Here is an 18191-nt window from a genome sequence, read left to right as displayed (position 1 = left end):
AGGTGCTCAGTGTTTTTAAAAGCCATCCCAGCAGTTATTTATACATGCAGTCAAAGACTTGGATGCTTCATTACAGACCTCTGTAGTTGGAAATCTCAGCCAGGAAAACAACATCCCACTGAAATTTTGCAGGGCTCTAACAGAATATTTCTCAAAATCAGTGTTTTTGCTCAGCAACAGGGGATACAGGGAAGAAGAATAAACTGCATTTTAACTAATCCTGTAATAACAATGCTTTAAGTCAGCAACTGCGGGATAATGGAAAAACTGAGACATCGTGTCTGTGAGGCAGAAAGAGAATTCAGGATCTGACAAAAGATCAGCTCTGCCACAGGTACAACTCAGGCAGCGATGCAGATGCGATGCCCACTTGAATGACAGCATGGCACGCCGGCACAGCGAACACAGGCTTGGCCAAGGCTGGAGAAGGGCTATTGTGCTTAAGACAATAAACTGACATTTGCTATCTCAGAAAACAACAAACCAGCCATGCAACTTCGAGAGTAAAGCGATGAAAGCAGAGATTAATCTGCCGTAAAAACATAATTACCTCATTAAAAATCACTCTCGCAGTTTGCGAAGCAAAGAGTAATATTTTTCGTCTGGGTTTTGTCCAAATCATCTAAAAATAGAAATGAAAGCCCTACCATAATTTGCTGAAAATCCTGCCCATTTCATTTAACATAGAACAATATAAGCAGAGTCTGAAATAAAATTTCTTCCTGGTGAAGCAGTCCTTGCAAGACAACTGTTCCTGTAAAGTCCTATCTCAGGAGTTTACCTTCTGAAGTAACAAAACCCATGCAAAAGTAAACAGGCTTTAAACATTTTAGCTGCCCATCCTATTGAGTAGTCAAGCTCCAGCAGGAGCTGGAGACCAAGAGCACTCCCGATTGGCGTTGGGACAGAGTGAGATGTGCCAGTAGGTGACACATCCAGAGGCCATGCCCCACCTGAGCACCCAAGGAACGTCATTCTGCATGGGCAGGTTTGTGAAAGCAGCCCCTCACTGCACCTGCATGATGCTCTGCAATGCATGTGTGGAGATCAATGCTGCTGCAGAACAGGGGCTGCCAGTGCCCCCCGTCCCAGCACATCTCAACAGCACTTACCTGAGCACTCAGGTGCAGTGCTGGGAGCCTTTTATCAGCTCCTGCAGGCTTTGTATCTGTCTCTCAGCTTTGAACAGTTAGCCTCTGAGCTTTAGCCTTGAGGAGCTGGACTCCTCTCAGTTCCCACTGATTTATAGGATTAATCCCTACAGATACACTGTTTGTAGAATATCACCACTGCAGAGCACAGCGGTACTTGAACTCTTCAGTCCCTGCCCTATCTATTCCCACCCACCAAGCAAGCTGACCCCCCAGCTGCCCGGGTCTTGTAGCCCCCAGTAAGTCAGCACCACGGTGCGCACAGCAGAGGCTGGCAGGCTGCAGGCTGGCAGCGAGCAGCACTTCTGCTTGCAAAGAAGCTGCCGCTGCTTTTCTGTGCGGCACTCCAGTCCTTTTGCAGCTGCATAGATACGTCCCGCCATCCACTGCAGGATGCCACCTCTCCTGTCTTGGCATGACAAAACCACTGCAAGCTCTCACATGTCCCAGGATGCGATGACCCTCAGACTGCGCCCCTGATTCAGGCTGCTTATAGCTGCTGGGTAAACATCCTCACATGCACCATCTCAGGAAGACAGTTGTGGGCAAGCACCAGGTTCGTCTCTTCTCAGCCCCACTGGTGTGCTTGATGTGCTCTCAAGTGTGGAGACATGGGCACAGAGCAACTGGGTGCCTCTGAAAGCTACTGAGTGGGATGATCCTGGAGCATCATGCAGAACAGGAGAGCTCTCAGTCACTGCCATGCAGCATCCTGCTGTCCCCAGCTCACTAGAAGTCCAGTACTGCTACATCAGATCTCCAAGTTTACTCTGCAGGTACAACCACAAGCAACGCATGAAAATATAGTAGTTAGAAAAGAATCAGGGATTTGCTCAGTTGACAGGAGCTGGGTGGAAAAGGAAAGAACAAACAACTTAAATTATAGGAGCAACCCAAAGCAACAGAAAATCAGGGGCTAAATACACGTCCCATTCCTGCAGGGCAGAGGGGGAACACCTGGCTTCACAAACCTGCCTGAATGCAAGCCTCAGGCACGAGGCACTGTGCATTGCAACTGATTAGCACCATCTCCTCACCTCGTTTCACCAAGCCACACATTCAACTGTTACTTTACCCACCTTTCACAACTGCAATGTGTCCACTTCCCTGGGAGCTTAAACAAAAATGACAACTTTCTCCTTGAGTGACTACCTGGCACAGCTAGAGCCTTTGGTAGGAACACGTCCCAGCAAACTCTGGATGAAGATGCCATGCTATGTATTCTTTACCACAGAGAACAGAAAAACAGCTTACCCAAACTATGCATGCTTCAAAGGTATCTGTTAGTCTGAGATACATATTTAATAATGATGTTGTTTTTTAAAAATCACAAAAAAATGGTTAAAGTCGGTGTCTCTGAATGTAACTTCCACCCACCACTGGAGGCACGTGCCCTCAGGGATACATGGTTTAACATTACCTGAAGCTCCAACATCAAACCATGGAGTGGTTTGGGTTGGAAGGGACCTTACAGACCATCTAGTTCCAACCCCTGCCATTGGCAGGGACACCTTCTACTGGATCAGGTTGCCCAAAGCCCCATCCAGCCTGGCCTTGAACATTTCCAGGGATGGGGTGTCCATATCAAATTAAAGCTTTCTAAAACTGAGACCTAATCTTTATGAAATGCCTTCAGATCTTTGCATTTTCACAGAAAGCTGGACTCTTCAGAAGAGCCCTCCATGGAACTACGGCTCCTCAGGACAGAGGAACAATTTCAACACACAAAACCAGAATGAGCCAAATGCAGTGAAGCAGATGCACATTTTTACAGGTCTGCAAACAGCTGCATTAACGCTTGGGATCATCAGCTCTTCAATTCCAGGGCTCATCACCACTTACATTCTCTATGTTACTCTGTTTTTATAACTAACAGTTAGAGATGATTTACAGTGCATCTAATACCAGATCCTCCAGCAAAGATTTATACGGATCCAAGTGCTCTTCTGGGTAATAAGAAAGGGAGACCCTCCCCCAACCGCTTCCCAAAAAAACACTGTTCAGTACAGCAACTGCACCTACTGCACTTCGAAATGGCTTCTCTCAAAACTGTTTCAACTAAGTTCACTCATCCCAAAGCCTTAGCTGCATGAGAAATGAGAAATAAATCACCTTTGATTTACCAATCTTCTTTGACCTTTTACTAATTACCAGCTTTCTGTATTTAAGTACGTACAAGACAATAAATTCCCAAAATTTATCTAAAAGACACAACAGCAATTCAGCAGCTTCAGAGGAGATTCTGAATGCACCTGGTATGATTTCTGCACTTCTTATATTGGCAAATCTAACAGCACTTTTGTCCAAGGAGGAAGTGCAGAACTTGGCTCTCGAGCACACGACTTGCAAGTCAACAAGGCTCCAGATGGGTTTTTCAGCACCAGTGGAAACAAGGGATGGGGCACATGGTTCAGGAGGTCACAGACCACCTCCCTGATCACAGACATTATTTATGATAGCTCCGCTACCACCTACCTGCCACAGGATCCTGCCCTACAAGAGAGCTGAAGGAAGAGGCTAAGTGCTCCTCTGTTTCAGCCCCAGCCCTGCTACGTTTGGTCAGAGCACCGTCGCGGCAGGTTGAGCCGAGCACTCTGGTTTCACCCCAAGGTGGAGGAGGAGCCTTCCCAGATGCTGCTTCACCAGGGGACGTGTGGCCCCCAACTGCCCTGGGAAAGGAACTCCGTCTGTCACTCCAGTACTTCTGCAAGCCTTGGTCGCCTGAACACAGCTGCAGCACTCCATCCACCACAGCTTGTGAGAGGGTTTCTCACCCTCTCTAGAGCAATCCACCCCCTGTTTTTTTCCACCTGGCATGGGGTCCGTGGCTATGTTCCCTCTCATTCTGAGGAGCACCAGCACACCAGCTACCACATTCCTACAAAATCCTTTTTTTTTTTTTTTTTTTTATTTCCATCAATTTTACACTCTGAGATGAGAAAATAGATCAGTCTTGCAGATGCTTTGTCAACTCATCTTCCCTGAAATGTCAAATGAATAGATTCGATGAACCAAATAAACACTTCTTATCTGAATCATCATGCTAGAGCCACTGATACTCGGTCAGTGAGAAGAGAAATTCAACAGCTAATGCATTTAGCAGAATGGAATATTATACAGTGCTCTGCACAATCCCAGTCCATGGCATTTGGCCCAGTAGCTTTAACTTTATAGGTTTAAATAAAAACATGCTTTCAAATAAACTGCAGATATAAATTTGTTTTGCTTAGTTGCCACAAGCAGAATTTTAGATTCACTTTCTCCTTCTTTAGATTCCACAAAAACACACACGTGCTCTCTTCCTCACAGGGTGCCCTTGGATGAAGACCATTGCTCTGTTCCACAACCAGGGAACGAAAGAGCAAAATGTCGTCCTCGAGACCATGGGGCCCGCTGGGCAGCCGGCAGTTCTGGCTCCCAAAGCTGAGCCCTGCGGAACAGAGCAGCCATTCCTTAGTGGTCACTGAACTGCGTTCTCTACAAATCCAGTCTCTTACAGTGTCTAGGAAGAGGCTCAAGGCAAGAGACAGACCACATTTAATTGAAGGTAGGGATAATAAATGCTTCCAATGAAAGTGTTAGCAGCAGAAATAGGTAAGCCAAATGGTGTGTGCTAGCCAAGAGGGAAACAGAAGGGTGAACTTGGAGGAGGAGAGCCCTCTTGTTTCTTCCATTTACACTTCAGAGGTCAAAGCCCACCTCTCCCTTCCCACTTCTCCTGGGGAGGCATCTCCTGCAGGCAGGAGGTGGCTGCAGCCCCCCTTTGGCTCCACCAGCAGCCCTGAAGCCCGGCTGCCCACAGCCCCGCATGGTGAGCAAGGAGAGGACTGGTGCGGAGAGGGGGCAAAGCGCTGGGGAAGGACTGGGACAGCTCCCCCAGTAGGCCAGAGACACCTTGCTTCTCAGCCAGGCTCGCTATCCTGTCTTCTTAAGGCACAGCAACAACCAGCGCCTCGGAATATTGGATCATTTTTGATTATGAAGTGTGTTTATGAACATTTTTCCCCTTTTCTTGCCTGCAAGCGAACCGAGAGATACTGGAAGAGACAGCAGAAATAAGATTTCACTCCCTCTGATGCCAAGAATCTTGCTGAAGCCTCATTTGGATTGCTGCTTGCTCTAAGCTAAGCTGAAAGGAGATGATGTATTTCAGAAACTATAACTTAATATCGTACCTTTGTAACACATCATATTGCATTTCAGAAGGCTTACACCAGAAGTCTCATTAGCAAAACTATTAAAACAAGCACACAGCTGGTAGAGAGCATTTTCTGTGCAGAAGAGTCAAATACTTCTAAATTTATAGTAGCAAAATTGATTACTGATTCTAACATCTGTTAGAAATTTTTACATTTAAATTCTCCTCAAAAAGTCACTTAGCGCTCAGAAACAGACGAGGCTCTACAAACCAGTCCCTCCCCCCAGTAACCACATAAATAATCTCCATGCAAATCAAATGTGCTCTTCTCATAAAAGAAATCATTACTGTCATATATTACACAATCATCACTACAACATGCTTAAGATGCAACTCAATGTATTTACACTATGTTTGTAATCACACAGAAGCCAAGGGTAACTTTGAAGAAAGAATCATATTGGAAAAGACCAAAGGAAATAGCAACAGATGCAAGACTGAAAACATTTAAATATGCAAGTTGGTGTCATCGCTGAGAAACGTAAAAGGAACTACCTGTAAGCAATGTGCCAGCACAGAACTGGAAGACATGAGACATTTCATATTTCATGCCTTTCTCTGGACAAAGCACCTCTATCACCTTATGGCAAGGGGGACAGAGCCACAGGCACTGAAGTCCTTGGAAAGCCAACATCCTATCAAATATGTGATAACCTAGGACAAGCAGAGCTAAGAGTTTTATTTTTTTTTGGTCCTTTTTAGTGGGAGGAAAAAAGAGACTTTTGCTACACTGCACCCATAGAGCCATGACCCTGTTTCTCTATGAAATCTTAATTCCTCTGAAGAAGGAAAAAATGAAGGCAAGGTTTTACCCAAGATTTAAAGCAAGAGTTGTATATGATGTATAAAGACACTGAACTCCAGAAAGCACCAATAAACCACTTCTTTTGCTTTTTGTGACCCTCCTGGAAGGACAGGAAGGATAAGGTTCTGCCTCATCATCAGTTCCCACAGTGCCATAACATCTATTAACCTAAAGGGTTTTTTCCCCTGTTTGCTTTGTGCATGGCTCCAATCTGTTTCAGAGAACATTGGCACCTGTCCCCTGAAAGTTAAAGCAGTTCAGCAGTGCCTACTCGGTGCCTGGCAGCACAGCAAGTTCTGAGCCGACTGGACAGGATTTATCATGATTAAGTCAAGAAGACACAGACAGAAGAGGTGACACCACGTCAAGGGTGGAAGAGTGCTCCTCAGAGCACCTGAACACCAACAAGGAATATTCCCCTACTGCTCAAACCCACAAGTGTCCAAGCAGTAGCAGGCACTTGCTTCAAAGGTTATCTTGTGTTCCCAAAGACATAGAAATTGAAAAATGCTCAGAGATGGTGCAACGTAATGCTGAACCACAAACAGGGCACATCCTGCTGCTATGCCCATCACCGATTTTTCTCTAGTTATTTTCAGTGCACTTGGGTAGAAATAAGCACTTTTGCAATACTGGGTCACTGCATCGCCACTTCACATACCAGCAACAGGGTGTTTCGCATTTTTCTCAGTCAACGTCCCTATTGCTTGGGAAAACGTCTGGTGATTTATCATCAGCAAGAATAACAGTTTTCAAGTATTGCTCAACCCACAGAACCTGTTGGAGTAACACTGAGGGAAACAGAGCACAAAGTCAGAAAAGTAAAATGGATCATAGGTCTGCTGGTGTTTCAGAGCTCACAATGTCAGCTCCGTGTTCTCATCATCAGGCAACACATTTGGTTAAAGGTATTTTTGGAAAAAAAAAAAAAAAAAAACATCAGCTTGATAAGAAAATTATGAGGTATGGAAAATCTATTTTTTCCCTCCTGAGCTTCTGGACATTTGAAATTAATTTGCACCTCATTTCTCATTTGGATACCGCATTATGAAAAAGCAATGGCTGGAAGAAATTCCTACCACTGGAATACAGACTTCTCCTCCCTAGCAGAGAAGGATTCACATTCTTAGCGCTTCTTCCAAATGCCTGGTCCATCAGCTTGGGTCATCTCCCAGTTGTTCTGATGAACTAAAGGCTGTCAGAGGATGAGTCTATGAGACTTCCAAAACGTGACATTCAGAAAAGGCATATTCTAAATTGTACACAGCATCTTTCTTCTTCCTCTCGATTTGATCTGGAGGATGGAAGACATGATAAGAAACAAATGGAGCCTTCTGGGAGTCCACCTGCTGTTTAACAAATTCCTCTCTCAAGAAACGTTTCTTGGCATAGAAAACTCAACACAAAGATCATCTAAATGAGAATTCCTCTAGGAAGGATAACACTTGAACCACATAGCAGGGGACAAGGACAGGGTTCCTTCCTGTTTGTTGCAGAAATCACAAAAGTTTTTTTTTTTTTTTTTTTATTCCTGAACTTCCCTTGCAAATGCCGTAGCAACTAATCACTAACATGCTGCATGATGCTGTGAAAGCACACTGGGAACAATGCATTATTAAATTCACTCCTGTCTCTAACTGCCCATCCCTGCAGCACCAAGCACACAGCCACAGAACAGCCAGGCTCTCTACCTGCCAGTGGGCATCATGCAAGCAGGAGCAGCACTTGCCAAACACAGAAGCAAGCGCAGCAAGGTACAACCATTTTGTTGTTTTTGTTTTTTTCTTCCTTCCAAACTCCCTTTGCCCATTTCTGTTTATTTTTTAAAATGCACCCAGATCAAGCCTATCAGTGATTCTTATTAGCAGTGACTCATATCAGCTGCAATGCCAGCTTGTCTCAGTCTCAGGAGAATTAAATTGAATAAACCTGGATAGTTTGTCAGGCTGTGTGAAAATATTGGACTTGTATTTTATTTCCAGATATATTAGCATCACTTTCCCAACACAATGCATCAGCACATCACCATCCACTCTGAAATAGAAGCTGTATTTCTCAGGAATATCAGCAGGTGCATTAGCTTTCAGCACTCCTCATTCATCACAGTCCTAAAGAAAGGTGCTTACAATCACAGGTGAACACCAAGCAGTGCACTTGGAAGGAAAACAGTTGCTTCCACCCAGAAGCAGCTCAAGATATTTTGTAGGTGCCACAACTACATGTAACATTAAATGAAAACTTATGAACAGCAACTTCCTTGAGACTCCTTGCTGCTGCCTGTGTTTGATGACACAATGTGCAGCTGAGCAGGGGCTGGCAGAACAGTGCATTACCCATTGGAGAAACTATTAATTGGCTCTTGTGTTATCAGTGTTTCAAGGACCCTTCAAAGTGCAGTTGTTTTTAGGAGAAAATGCACCTGCTAGCTGAGCTTTTTTTTTTTTTTTTTCCTTGTTCTTCACCTTGACCAGGGTATTTTTAGCTGCATGGACAGACTTGCCAATACTTTCACATTCAGTTCTTTGCAAGGAAATTTCTGACAACATGCGGCAATGGATGAACCCTATCTACCAGGGTCAAGAGAGACAGGAGAGCAAAAATCAGCTTCCCAAAAGACTTCTCCAGTATTTTTGCTTTCAGTATTTTAGTCCCCCTTCCTATTTCCACAGCTTCTCCTACTCAGAGTATTTAATGATAAAGTTTGTACTCAATTTCAGTCAGCTCAGTATTCGGCCTGAGATTTTGCTCAACAAGATCAGCTGGCACTTAAAAACTGCTTGATAAAGCTACCCACATGCCTTTGCAGAAGAAAGTGTCACTCAATTACACTGAGTCTCCTGGATCTCCTAATGTAAGCATATTTGGCAGAAAATGGTCCAACATTGTCATCTCAGAAGGCAGTAAATTTGATTCAAATGAAACAGTCTCTTGCCTGTTCATCTCAGCAGGTAACATATAAACTTCTGCCAAAACAGTAAATAGCCGTACTTGTTTCCATCAGAGTGCAGTACCAGTAAACAAGTGAGGAAAGGCATTCATGAAGCACTTTTCTTATTAATTCATGTGATGCTGTGACCAAGAGTGATTCATTAATCACTATTAAAAACACTAACACGGTGGACTGAATTTTGAGACAACAGCAGCAGACACGAGCCTGTGTTTTCAGGTCACCATTCAGCTGTCTTGCACAGGCACAAAATACTGACAGTGCAAAGGGACACCCTTATAACTATGCTCAAATACACTATTTCAACTAAATCTTCCAGACGTAAGCAGATGCGCTTAGAACTATGTAGCAGGAGGGCAAGTAGAGCTAGGAATCTCCAGCACACAAATTACGACCTTTATGTAATTCAATTTCAAGGGAGCCTTTGAGAATCAGTGCTGAGTACTGTGTGGATTTACAACTCTTCCTAGGCTTCCCTGAATTTCTAATCTTTTGAGCAGCCATCAGTATCCATGTTTCATTCCATTATGAAATCTTATAAACTCATCTCTTATCTTCACATCTTATATTCGTTATCTTAAACTTACAAAGTTTACTGTCCCATTTGACACATTCTCCTCTCCTAGTTATGGAATTTCTTCTCACACAGAAAACTGATCAACCATGCTGGAGTTTTACGTATTATACAACTTATGTGCAAAACATGCTGCTAACAGACCTCAGAGTGGATTCTGGATGTATCTTAAGACCCTCCATCCTCCCACTTTTGTCCCAAGTAGGTAAGATGTAGAAGGAAGGAAAAAATATTCTCATATGGGTACCTTTTCAGACAAGGCCTTTAAACTGTCTAGAAACCTCTGCCAGAAATCCTTGAAGAGGGGTCGATCAATTCTTTTCAGGCTCTCTTTGGTGCTGGCATCCACGCTGACATACAGCTGCGTTACTGGCTCGAGGTTCCTTGGTAATAAAAAGAAGGGGATTGTTATTTTCAGATATTACTGTTAACTGAACGTGGGCATTCTTACCAAGGCATGTATAAAAATACAGCATCTGCCAACAAGCTGCTCTGCTGGTCCAGTAGCAACAGGAGCTATGCTGTATTCATAGGGAAACTCTTAAGGTTCAGCATTTCACACCACTGCCAAATGACCGCTCTTACCAGTAAGATGTTACAATTTTCTTTCAGCACTTAATATACCCCAAAGGTAAGAGTACCACATACAAAGGACATCTTTGAGATACAAGGTTATCTTTTCCTCACTGAGCTGGAACATGCTTCACTGAAGTGTACTTGTAAAACACTCAGAAACGTTTCCCATTGCAGGCTGCCATGGGTTCATGCGAGGCACCGACTCCTTTTCACACCACAGCCCACATGGGTAAAAGCCATGAAGCTCAGCCCCTTCCCCTGACCTGCTATTCACCCTGGCCTATGGAAAAGTAAATCCATTCAACAGAAATACAACCTTAATTCAGCCAATTTCTACTGCTGGACACACTGAACTTACTTAGTTGCAGCTGGCATCATCTGTCAAATAATGTTTTGAAGGAAAATCAAAGCTGTTAAAAAAACAAAGTGCCACCCCCCTCCCCCAGTGTTCTCCTTCCACTTCCAGGACTCTTATTTCATATAAAGTGCATCTGGTTACACAGTGCTGGTGAACACAGCATCTGGGAGCCCAACACAGGTAACTTCCAGATGATGAAACCTCCCCTGCCCTGCTAAGAGCATAGGTCAAGAGGCTCTGCAAAGAGCATAATTCATTCCCTAAATCCCAAAGGGTATAAAAGAGAATGAGCAACGATGAAGTCCATTAGCAAAGGGATAATGAAGGACAAAAAAAAGGAGCAAACTAAAGAGAGCTCCCTTGCCACAGAGAGGACTGATAAGGTAGCAGGTGTAACACACTCATTCCTCTGCTGTCCTCAGGGAGACAAAATGAGGGCCTCCAGCTCTTAGCAGTTTTAGGACAATGCTTTGCAAGTGTTTTTTTTTTTTTTTTTAATGTGCATGTGTGAAGGCTGTTAATGAGCAGACTACAGTCCCAGATTGATTTGGTCCTTTAGAAGATGAGAACAAATTAGAAGCTATTGTTCTGCTGCCAAATGACGCCACCTAAAAATACACCAAAGTGCCTCACCCTCCCCAGAGGTGACAGGATGACAAGAACTGTCCAGAACAAGTCCTAGCAGAGCTGTTAGCAGCCAGAAAATCCAATTACTCGACATGAACACTCAACCTATGTAAACATACTTTCTCAGTATGTATTTAGACTAAAGAATGAAATAGCCCAGAGCAAATACAACGTTTTCGGTTAAAAAAACTGTTTTGCAATTAAGCTTGTCTGGACTGCCAGCCCAAAGCCACAAGCTCCAGAAATGACCAAATGTTCTAGCCACGAGTGGACTGAAGTATTCAAATACAATGAACATAGCCAAAATACTTTTTGTCTTTCCTTAAAGCTACATTTGCCTAATTAGGAGACCCCAGTGAAGATGGAGCAAGTGTTTTTTTTAAAACACGAGCTGAGAAAATCATCTCTTCCAGGGATCTGAATGAATCCCAAGGACAGGCAAGAGGCAGCAGACTCAGCACTGGAGAAAGCTAACTCCTTAAGATAACTCCTTAATCTCTCTCTCTCCTTAAGAGATGCCAGCAAGGGATTTCTGCCCCAAATTGCTGCAAACCAGAGCTGCCCACAGAGCTCTGCCATGGCCAGGAACCAGCATGACTTCCTGCACGCTCTCGCCAAACGGGGGACAAGGTAAAAGGGAAACCAGGGGTACACCCATCACCAGGGAGAAACAGCACAAACCGATCTTCCCTGAACACACCCAGATTTCATAATTAACAGGAAATTTAGTTGCACACTACTAGGATAGGTTTTTGAAAGTTTCTCCTTAATTTTGGGTTATAGTTTGCAAACTACCACAACTGAAGACAGCTGAGATCCCATCCAGGAGACCAAACTGAAATTCATGGCATTTACTATGTGTAAGATGAACTCATGCAGAAATCACAACTAAGTTGTGTAGCAGTAAACTGACTTCAGACCACCAGCCATGGGGTAGTTTTACAAGCAAGAAAAACAATGCAACTTGCTTAATGATACAAAAACCCAGAAACAACAATATAATAAGGAAATGCTCATTTTTGTGAGCAATAATGAGCATCTGCTCACTATTACTGATGTTCATAAATGCAGACATAGATGTGAGGGTTCTTGTTCACAGGCAATAATCAAAAACAATAAAAGAGGACAAGAGCCAGGTAGAATGAGCTCACACCAATGAAATCGCTTTTGCTTTATGAAAAAGTGTTTGTCTGGAGGCAGACGAAGCTGCAGCCCAAACACAAAGAAAGAGGAAGGCACAGGCAGTACCACGCTGGAGACCCACCGAGTCCCCCCAAAGCCAGGGAACACCCCAGACGTGCTCTGAGTTTGCGTGCTGAATGCCAGAGGTCATGCTGCCTATTTTAGGACCAACTTTTAGACTATAGCTCCCCTCTTCTGACAATAGAAAAATGAACTCGGTGCACACTTCAGTTCTTGTATTATGCAAGTCATTTGCTTTGATTAACCAAAGATCAGTTGCAACTTTTAACAACAGCAAGACTAGCATTTTATCACTTTGTTTCTTTTTAACAACATTCAGCAGATCCTAAGAGATCAGCTGCAAAATATAGTATGCTCTCCTTTTAAAATGCTATTTTTAGGAAGGAGCAATTTCTGTCTATCAGGCACATAATACATGACTTAAAGTAACTTGATTACACAATTATTCAATCATTTGGAATGCCTTTGTAGCGTATAATTACTCACTCAAAAATTGCATGCCCTTCCCCCCTCACTGCCATATTCAGACCACAAAAAGGAAGTAAAAAGGAAGCTCTCTCAGAAAGCACTAATATGGAAAGGCATTGAACTGAAATAAGCTGAGCAACATACCAGAACCACCCCGCATACAGCTGCACTAACTTGCTCAACTAACTCCAGGGATGGATTTTGTCAGCATTGTTAGCTGATGGTGTTCAAATCAGTTCCCAGCCACCTTGCAGCTCACACTACTGTGCAGAGCAAGGGCATTAACTATGTTTCCTTGCTATATTCCTTATTTTTGTTAAACATGGCCTGGTTGCTAAAAGACATCTGAATCAGCAATGCTTCATATTTGTAAAAACTCTCTTGGAGTTCTTGAATTGTTGTGTGAATGTTTAGCACAAGTCCCTATGAGAGGGAGATAGTAACTACTGCTCCTGCTTCTGCAGATGAGGTTAACGTATTGCTGTGCTTCTCCTGTGCTCTTACACTGTGCTCTGGGTCCTGCTGCAGAGGCTGACCCGTACAGACCTTGGGTTTGAGCTGTTACGACTGTTTATAAGGCAGTCAGAGCAGATGTCAGACTGCAAAGGAAGCAGACAAACCATACAGACAACTTGCGTTTGGCCTGCTCTAGCTGTCAAACACTCGCGCCAGGTATCTGCATCCCCAAGCACAAGACACAGCTCACTTGCTGCTCTCCTTCCCTCACACCTCCAGGAGATACGATATTACATTCTCTTCACTTCAAGAAGTGATCACACTTTAAGAGATATAAAAAAGAAAAAATCAAGCTGGGAGAGAGAAAGATGAAGAAACACAGGGAGATTAAGGTTAAAATCGAACAGGTGCCAAGTAAGCTTTTCTTTTTTATTGTCAGCACTTGTGCAGAGCTGACTTGGACAAACGATAAAATGGCATTACAACAGAGGTCAGCACTGAAATGCCTTGGAACAGAGTTATTTTGTCCAGCCTTACCTAATCTCATCTGGAAACTGTGCGTTTGTAACGAGGAAGCTGGAGATATTGTGCTGGTGCAGGAGCTTCAGGAAGCGGTTGATCTCCGGGTACATGATGGGCTCTCCCACCAGTGACAGCGCACAGTGCTTTGCTGTCATTGCTTCCTCAAAACGATCTGCTTTTACTCCTGTCACTCCTGCAAAAAAGACAGAAAACTGGCATAAGTTGCATATAACCTCCTCCTGAACCATGCATCCATATCTAAAATATACCCTGTCACCAAGTAAAACCAGCTAGAGCCTTCCTGAACCAGAGAGAACACCAAGCCACAGACAGAGACCACCAAGACCGCTCTGCAGGAACCCAGAAAGCAGTGTATGGCCAGGCACACAAAATTCAGGGCTTTGTGTGCACAGTTAACTATTGCAAGTGATTCTTCTTAGTAACGTTTGAGTCAAACTTTCCCTTGCTAAGACCTCAGTGATGCTGCCTGAATGCTGAGACAAGCACAAGAGCAAGTTCAATTCCACTTCAAGTTGGCATTTAAAAAACAAATAGGTTCTGTTTCTCTCCAATGCTAACCACAGACTGTGTTCCAGCCCCACAAGAACAAACTCCTCAGTGAGGTGGGCCTGGCTCCTTTGAGCAGAGCCATAACCACCACGTCTGAATGAGCATCAGCCACCACGTGCAATGCAACCCAACAGAGGACGTGCTCAAAAGAAACCTCAACACATGACACTGTCTTGAATAGTGAGAGGAGTTCCAGAACAAAGACAGAAAAGCGAGGAACTCAACTGCAGCATCCACGTGAAAATACCATCTGCAGGTTTAACTGACCCGAGTCACATTTACTGTACCCACAGGAGGGCAGGAGAGAGGTGAGCACTGCTCCTGCCCATCCGTATCTGACTAAGTGCTCAGCACCCCGTATGAAGCCATCTGACTACAAACAAGCTTTTGTTCCAAATGTGTCACTTCACATTTCCTTGATGTGCCTTGATGTACTTGAATAATATCTGAGGTTTCAGATTGGGGGTTGGTCTGTTTCAAAAAACAAAGACTTAAGTTTGAAACCAGGTCCTCAGCTCACCTCCCGTTGCCTAGACGCTGGAGCTCAAGCAGTACAGAAAATTACATGCTATGCTGCAAAGCCAAGATAAAAAGAGGTGTTCGTGGATATCGCTTCAGCCTCACGTAGAAAAGCTGGTTTGTGATCAGAGTGAAGCTTAGTGCATTTTAAACCAGCCAGGCTCTGTCCTGAATAGGTGACAGGACTAATGGTTACTCTGCAGAAACTTGACAGTGCTAAATGAGAACTTTATTTGAAAAGAAAGGAGCATCTCAACCACACACGGAGATTAAAGGACTTAACTTTTGTTTTCCTAAAGCTACTTTAGGTCATTTTGGGAATTAATTTCTCTCTCAGTATCTTGCAACTGGACTACAGTAATTACACTGCCAGCTTTATAAGCAGACAGAAGAAAGTTCCAACATCACGAAGTTCGAGAGTAACTTTCTCAAAATGGTTTACATCAAACCTGGCATACAGTAAATACACTCCAGAGGAGAGTAGAGGTTTTATATGCGATCATTTGACCACATAAATCACGAGCTAGACAGGAGTAAACTAAACAGGATTAGTGGGTACTCCAAGGAGTACATGAATGCTGCTGTACGTGTGGCTGCCCTACCACTCCAGCGCTCAGCCTCTGCCCCTGCAGATGAGCCCCCTTCTGTCTTCAGCCAGCAATGGACTTCAACAAAGGCAGAGTTCGGGCAGATTTCGCATGGCATGCGGCAAGTCCAACACAGGTGCAGGAGCTGGGAGCCACAGGAGCTTGAGATGCCTCTGCAAGAGCGGTGCACAGCTTCCAGCTCAGATCTCAGCGGAGCGTGCAGCCAAGTCACCTCTGAGCTGCAGATCTCCTTTGAAAAGCTGACTCCAGCTGCTCTCCTACTGACACACTTCAATTTCAGAAAGGAAAGCATCATCTGGCATGTCACCCTGTTCAGGCTGGCTGTCGGCTTCGTGCATCCCTCTGCAAGTACCTGTGCTACTGCCTGGGGGGCAAGGAACACATTTTATGCATGCTTACATCAAGATACACAGGTGTTCCCAGATCTCATTTTAAGACCTGTGTTTTGAGTGATTCCCACAAAACCGCTCCCTGTCAGCCGCCAGGATTTCCTAGTTTAGGTCATGTGCTTATTTGTTCATTTTTCCCCCAAGCTAAACAAGGGCTCTATTAGAGACACCCGCTCTTATTTTTTGAATTATGTTTCCATTCTGTGCGTGCCCTTCACAAGGGCACTGAGATTTACTAGTCACCATCTAGAAAAGGTATCCATCAAATAAACTGCTTCACACCTTCCCACCTCAGCTCCTTATAAGGAAGATGTGTCTCCATAAGTTACTCTAAGAGAGAATTATGTGACATTAATTAACATCTCCAGTCTTCAAAACTTGTACACACTATGGCAACATTAAAAGAGGGAAGAAGGTATCTTTAAAAGCATGCAGAGAGACTCTTGCAGGATGAAGAGCTATCCTCTAGGATACGTTATAGGAGAGAGGGTCTGCAAATATTTTTTGTTCTTTCAGGGAACATCTTATTTTTACTACAATGTGTGCAGATAACAACGCAACACAATAACTCTCCTCTCCCTCTGGTGCACAGAGATGTCTGTACCAGAATGCAAAGCTGTGGTACTGGTACTACGAATAGAACAAATTTATTCAAATGTTATCTGAGCAACATTACCAGACTCAAGAGCCATGAAGACGAGGACATTTTCCCCATGCTTTTCTTCTCCAGCAGCTCAAATTCTCTGCTCTACACTGGGATCAGCATTCAAAATCCTTGGCAGATGTGCACAGCACCCGGCTGGAAACTTGACCGGTGTCATTGGAGCAGCCCACGGAGCCCAGCTGCAATCCATCTTCCCTCTACACTCTCTCCCTCTTCAACAAAGCAATCTAGTCCATCACTCTGCTCAAACATACATGTATTACCTATTTATCTTAAAATCAATCATCGTAAAATCCAACCCAGTATTTGCGTTGCGCCGCTGGGTTTGCTGGAAGCAGTGGTGTCTTCTGCCTGAGCCACCTCCAGCCCAGACGGAGCACAGCTCTGGCAGGCGCACAGGGGGTTCCCCGTGGGTTCCCCCTGGGTTCAGGGCAACATTTCTAATCAATTTTGCTCTCACATGGTTCTATTCTAGCCATTTTTCACCTGCACCTCAGGGAAACAGTGTAAAATTCACAAAATGTAACAGCTAGCTACTGGTCTTAATTTTTTCCTGTTTTTCTTCTCCTGAAAATGCTTGCTCTTAGGCTCCCAAGACAGGGAGTACATTACCATCTATTACTCTGCAGTAACAACCCCCCCCCCCTTTTTTTTTTTTTTTCCCACTTTGCAACACAGTTCTAGTCCAGAGCTTTTTTTTTGCCCCCCTCCAGTCATTCTCCTCTCACAGTTCCAGGTCAAGGATAACTGTGCTGAGGAAGCATGTGCAAGTTTCAGGCATCGTTTGGTAATCTATTTAATGGAAAATATGCTCCAGAAGAGAGAATTGGACCGTCTTTACAGACCTCTCAACACTCTGGGAATACTTTCAGATGCTGCCAAGTCATGCTTGAGTCTTTCCTCCTTCCCAGCCCTTTTTGGGAATGCATCAAGGTGTATCATGGGGAGAAGAGGGTTACTCCAGAGTTTGAAGTTGGGTTTAAACCAACTCCTGTACTTAGCTTTCAGAAGGCAGGGCTTTCAAACAGCTGCAGAATAAGCTGCTTTTCACCTTCTTGTAATGCAAACATGAACACATTTTCTGCCATACAGGAGCAACGTTTGCATCACACTGCAGTGCACCAACACTGCATGCAGGAATTGCCCTTGACTCACACAGAAACGCACCCCGTGCTCCATCACAAACTGCAGGCAAACCCAGTCATCATCTGAAACAGCACGTGGCTTTTTTCAAGGTGAATGTAAGTGACGATTTTGAACTCAGGTCCTATCTGATAAAAGAGGATATATATTTTTAATTACTTTCAGAACTTTTGATTTTAACAGGTATAACACAAGTCACAGAACTACTGGTCAGAAGGGACTGCCACAGGTGTCTGGGCCAGGCTCCTGCTCAGAGAGGACAGCTGCCAACACTACTGGGGCAGTCACAGATTTGCTTAGAAGACTTGAAAGCCTCCAAGGCTGGATGGTCTCCCCTCCTCTCTGGGGACCTGTCCAAGAGCTGCACCACCTTCCCTGTGCGAGCTTATTCTTATGTCCAGCCTGAATCTATC

At 44.2% G+C, this 18191-nt stretch overlaps 1 protein-coding gene across 5 annotated transcripts in view; it reads right to left on the bottom strand.

Moving 5' to 3' along the window:
• Positions 1 to 18191, bottom strand: part of TYW1B (tRNA-yW synthesizing protein 1 homolog B) — a 104688-nt gene that overhangs the window by 37510 nt on the left and 48987 nt on the right. For all 5 annotated transcript variants that reach the window (XM_084492915.1, XM_084492917.1, XM_084492918.1 and 2 more), the window contains 2 exons: positions 13901 to 14078; positions 9923 to 10058 (listed from right to left, as the gene is read on the bottom strand). In XM_084492915.1, the coding sequence (XP_084349041.1) occupies positions 9923 to 10058; positions 13901 to 14078 (314 nt within the window). The remainder of the gene's footprint in view (positions 1 to 9922; positions 10059 to 13900; positions 14079 to 18191) is intronic.

The sequence above is a fragment of the Aythya ferina genome (genome assembly GCF_964211825.1).
Source record: "Aythya ferina genome assembly, chromosome: 19".
Lineage (NCBI taxonomy): Eukaryota > Metazoa > Chordata > Aves > Anseriformes > Anatidae > Aythya > Aythya ferina.
Note: the sequence above shows the minus strand (reverse complement) of the source record. Positions and strands in the feature narration are given on the sequence as shown.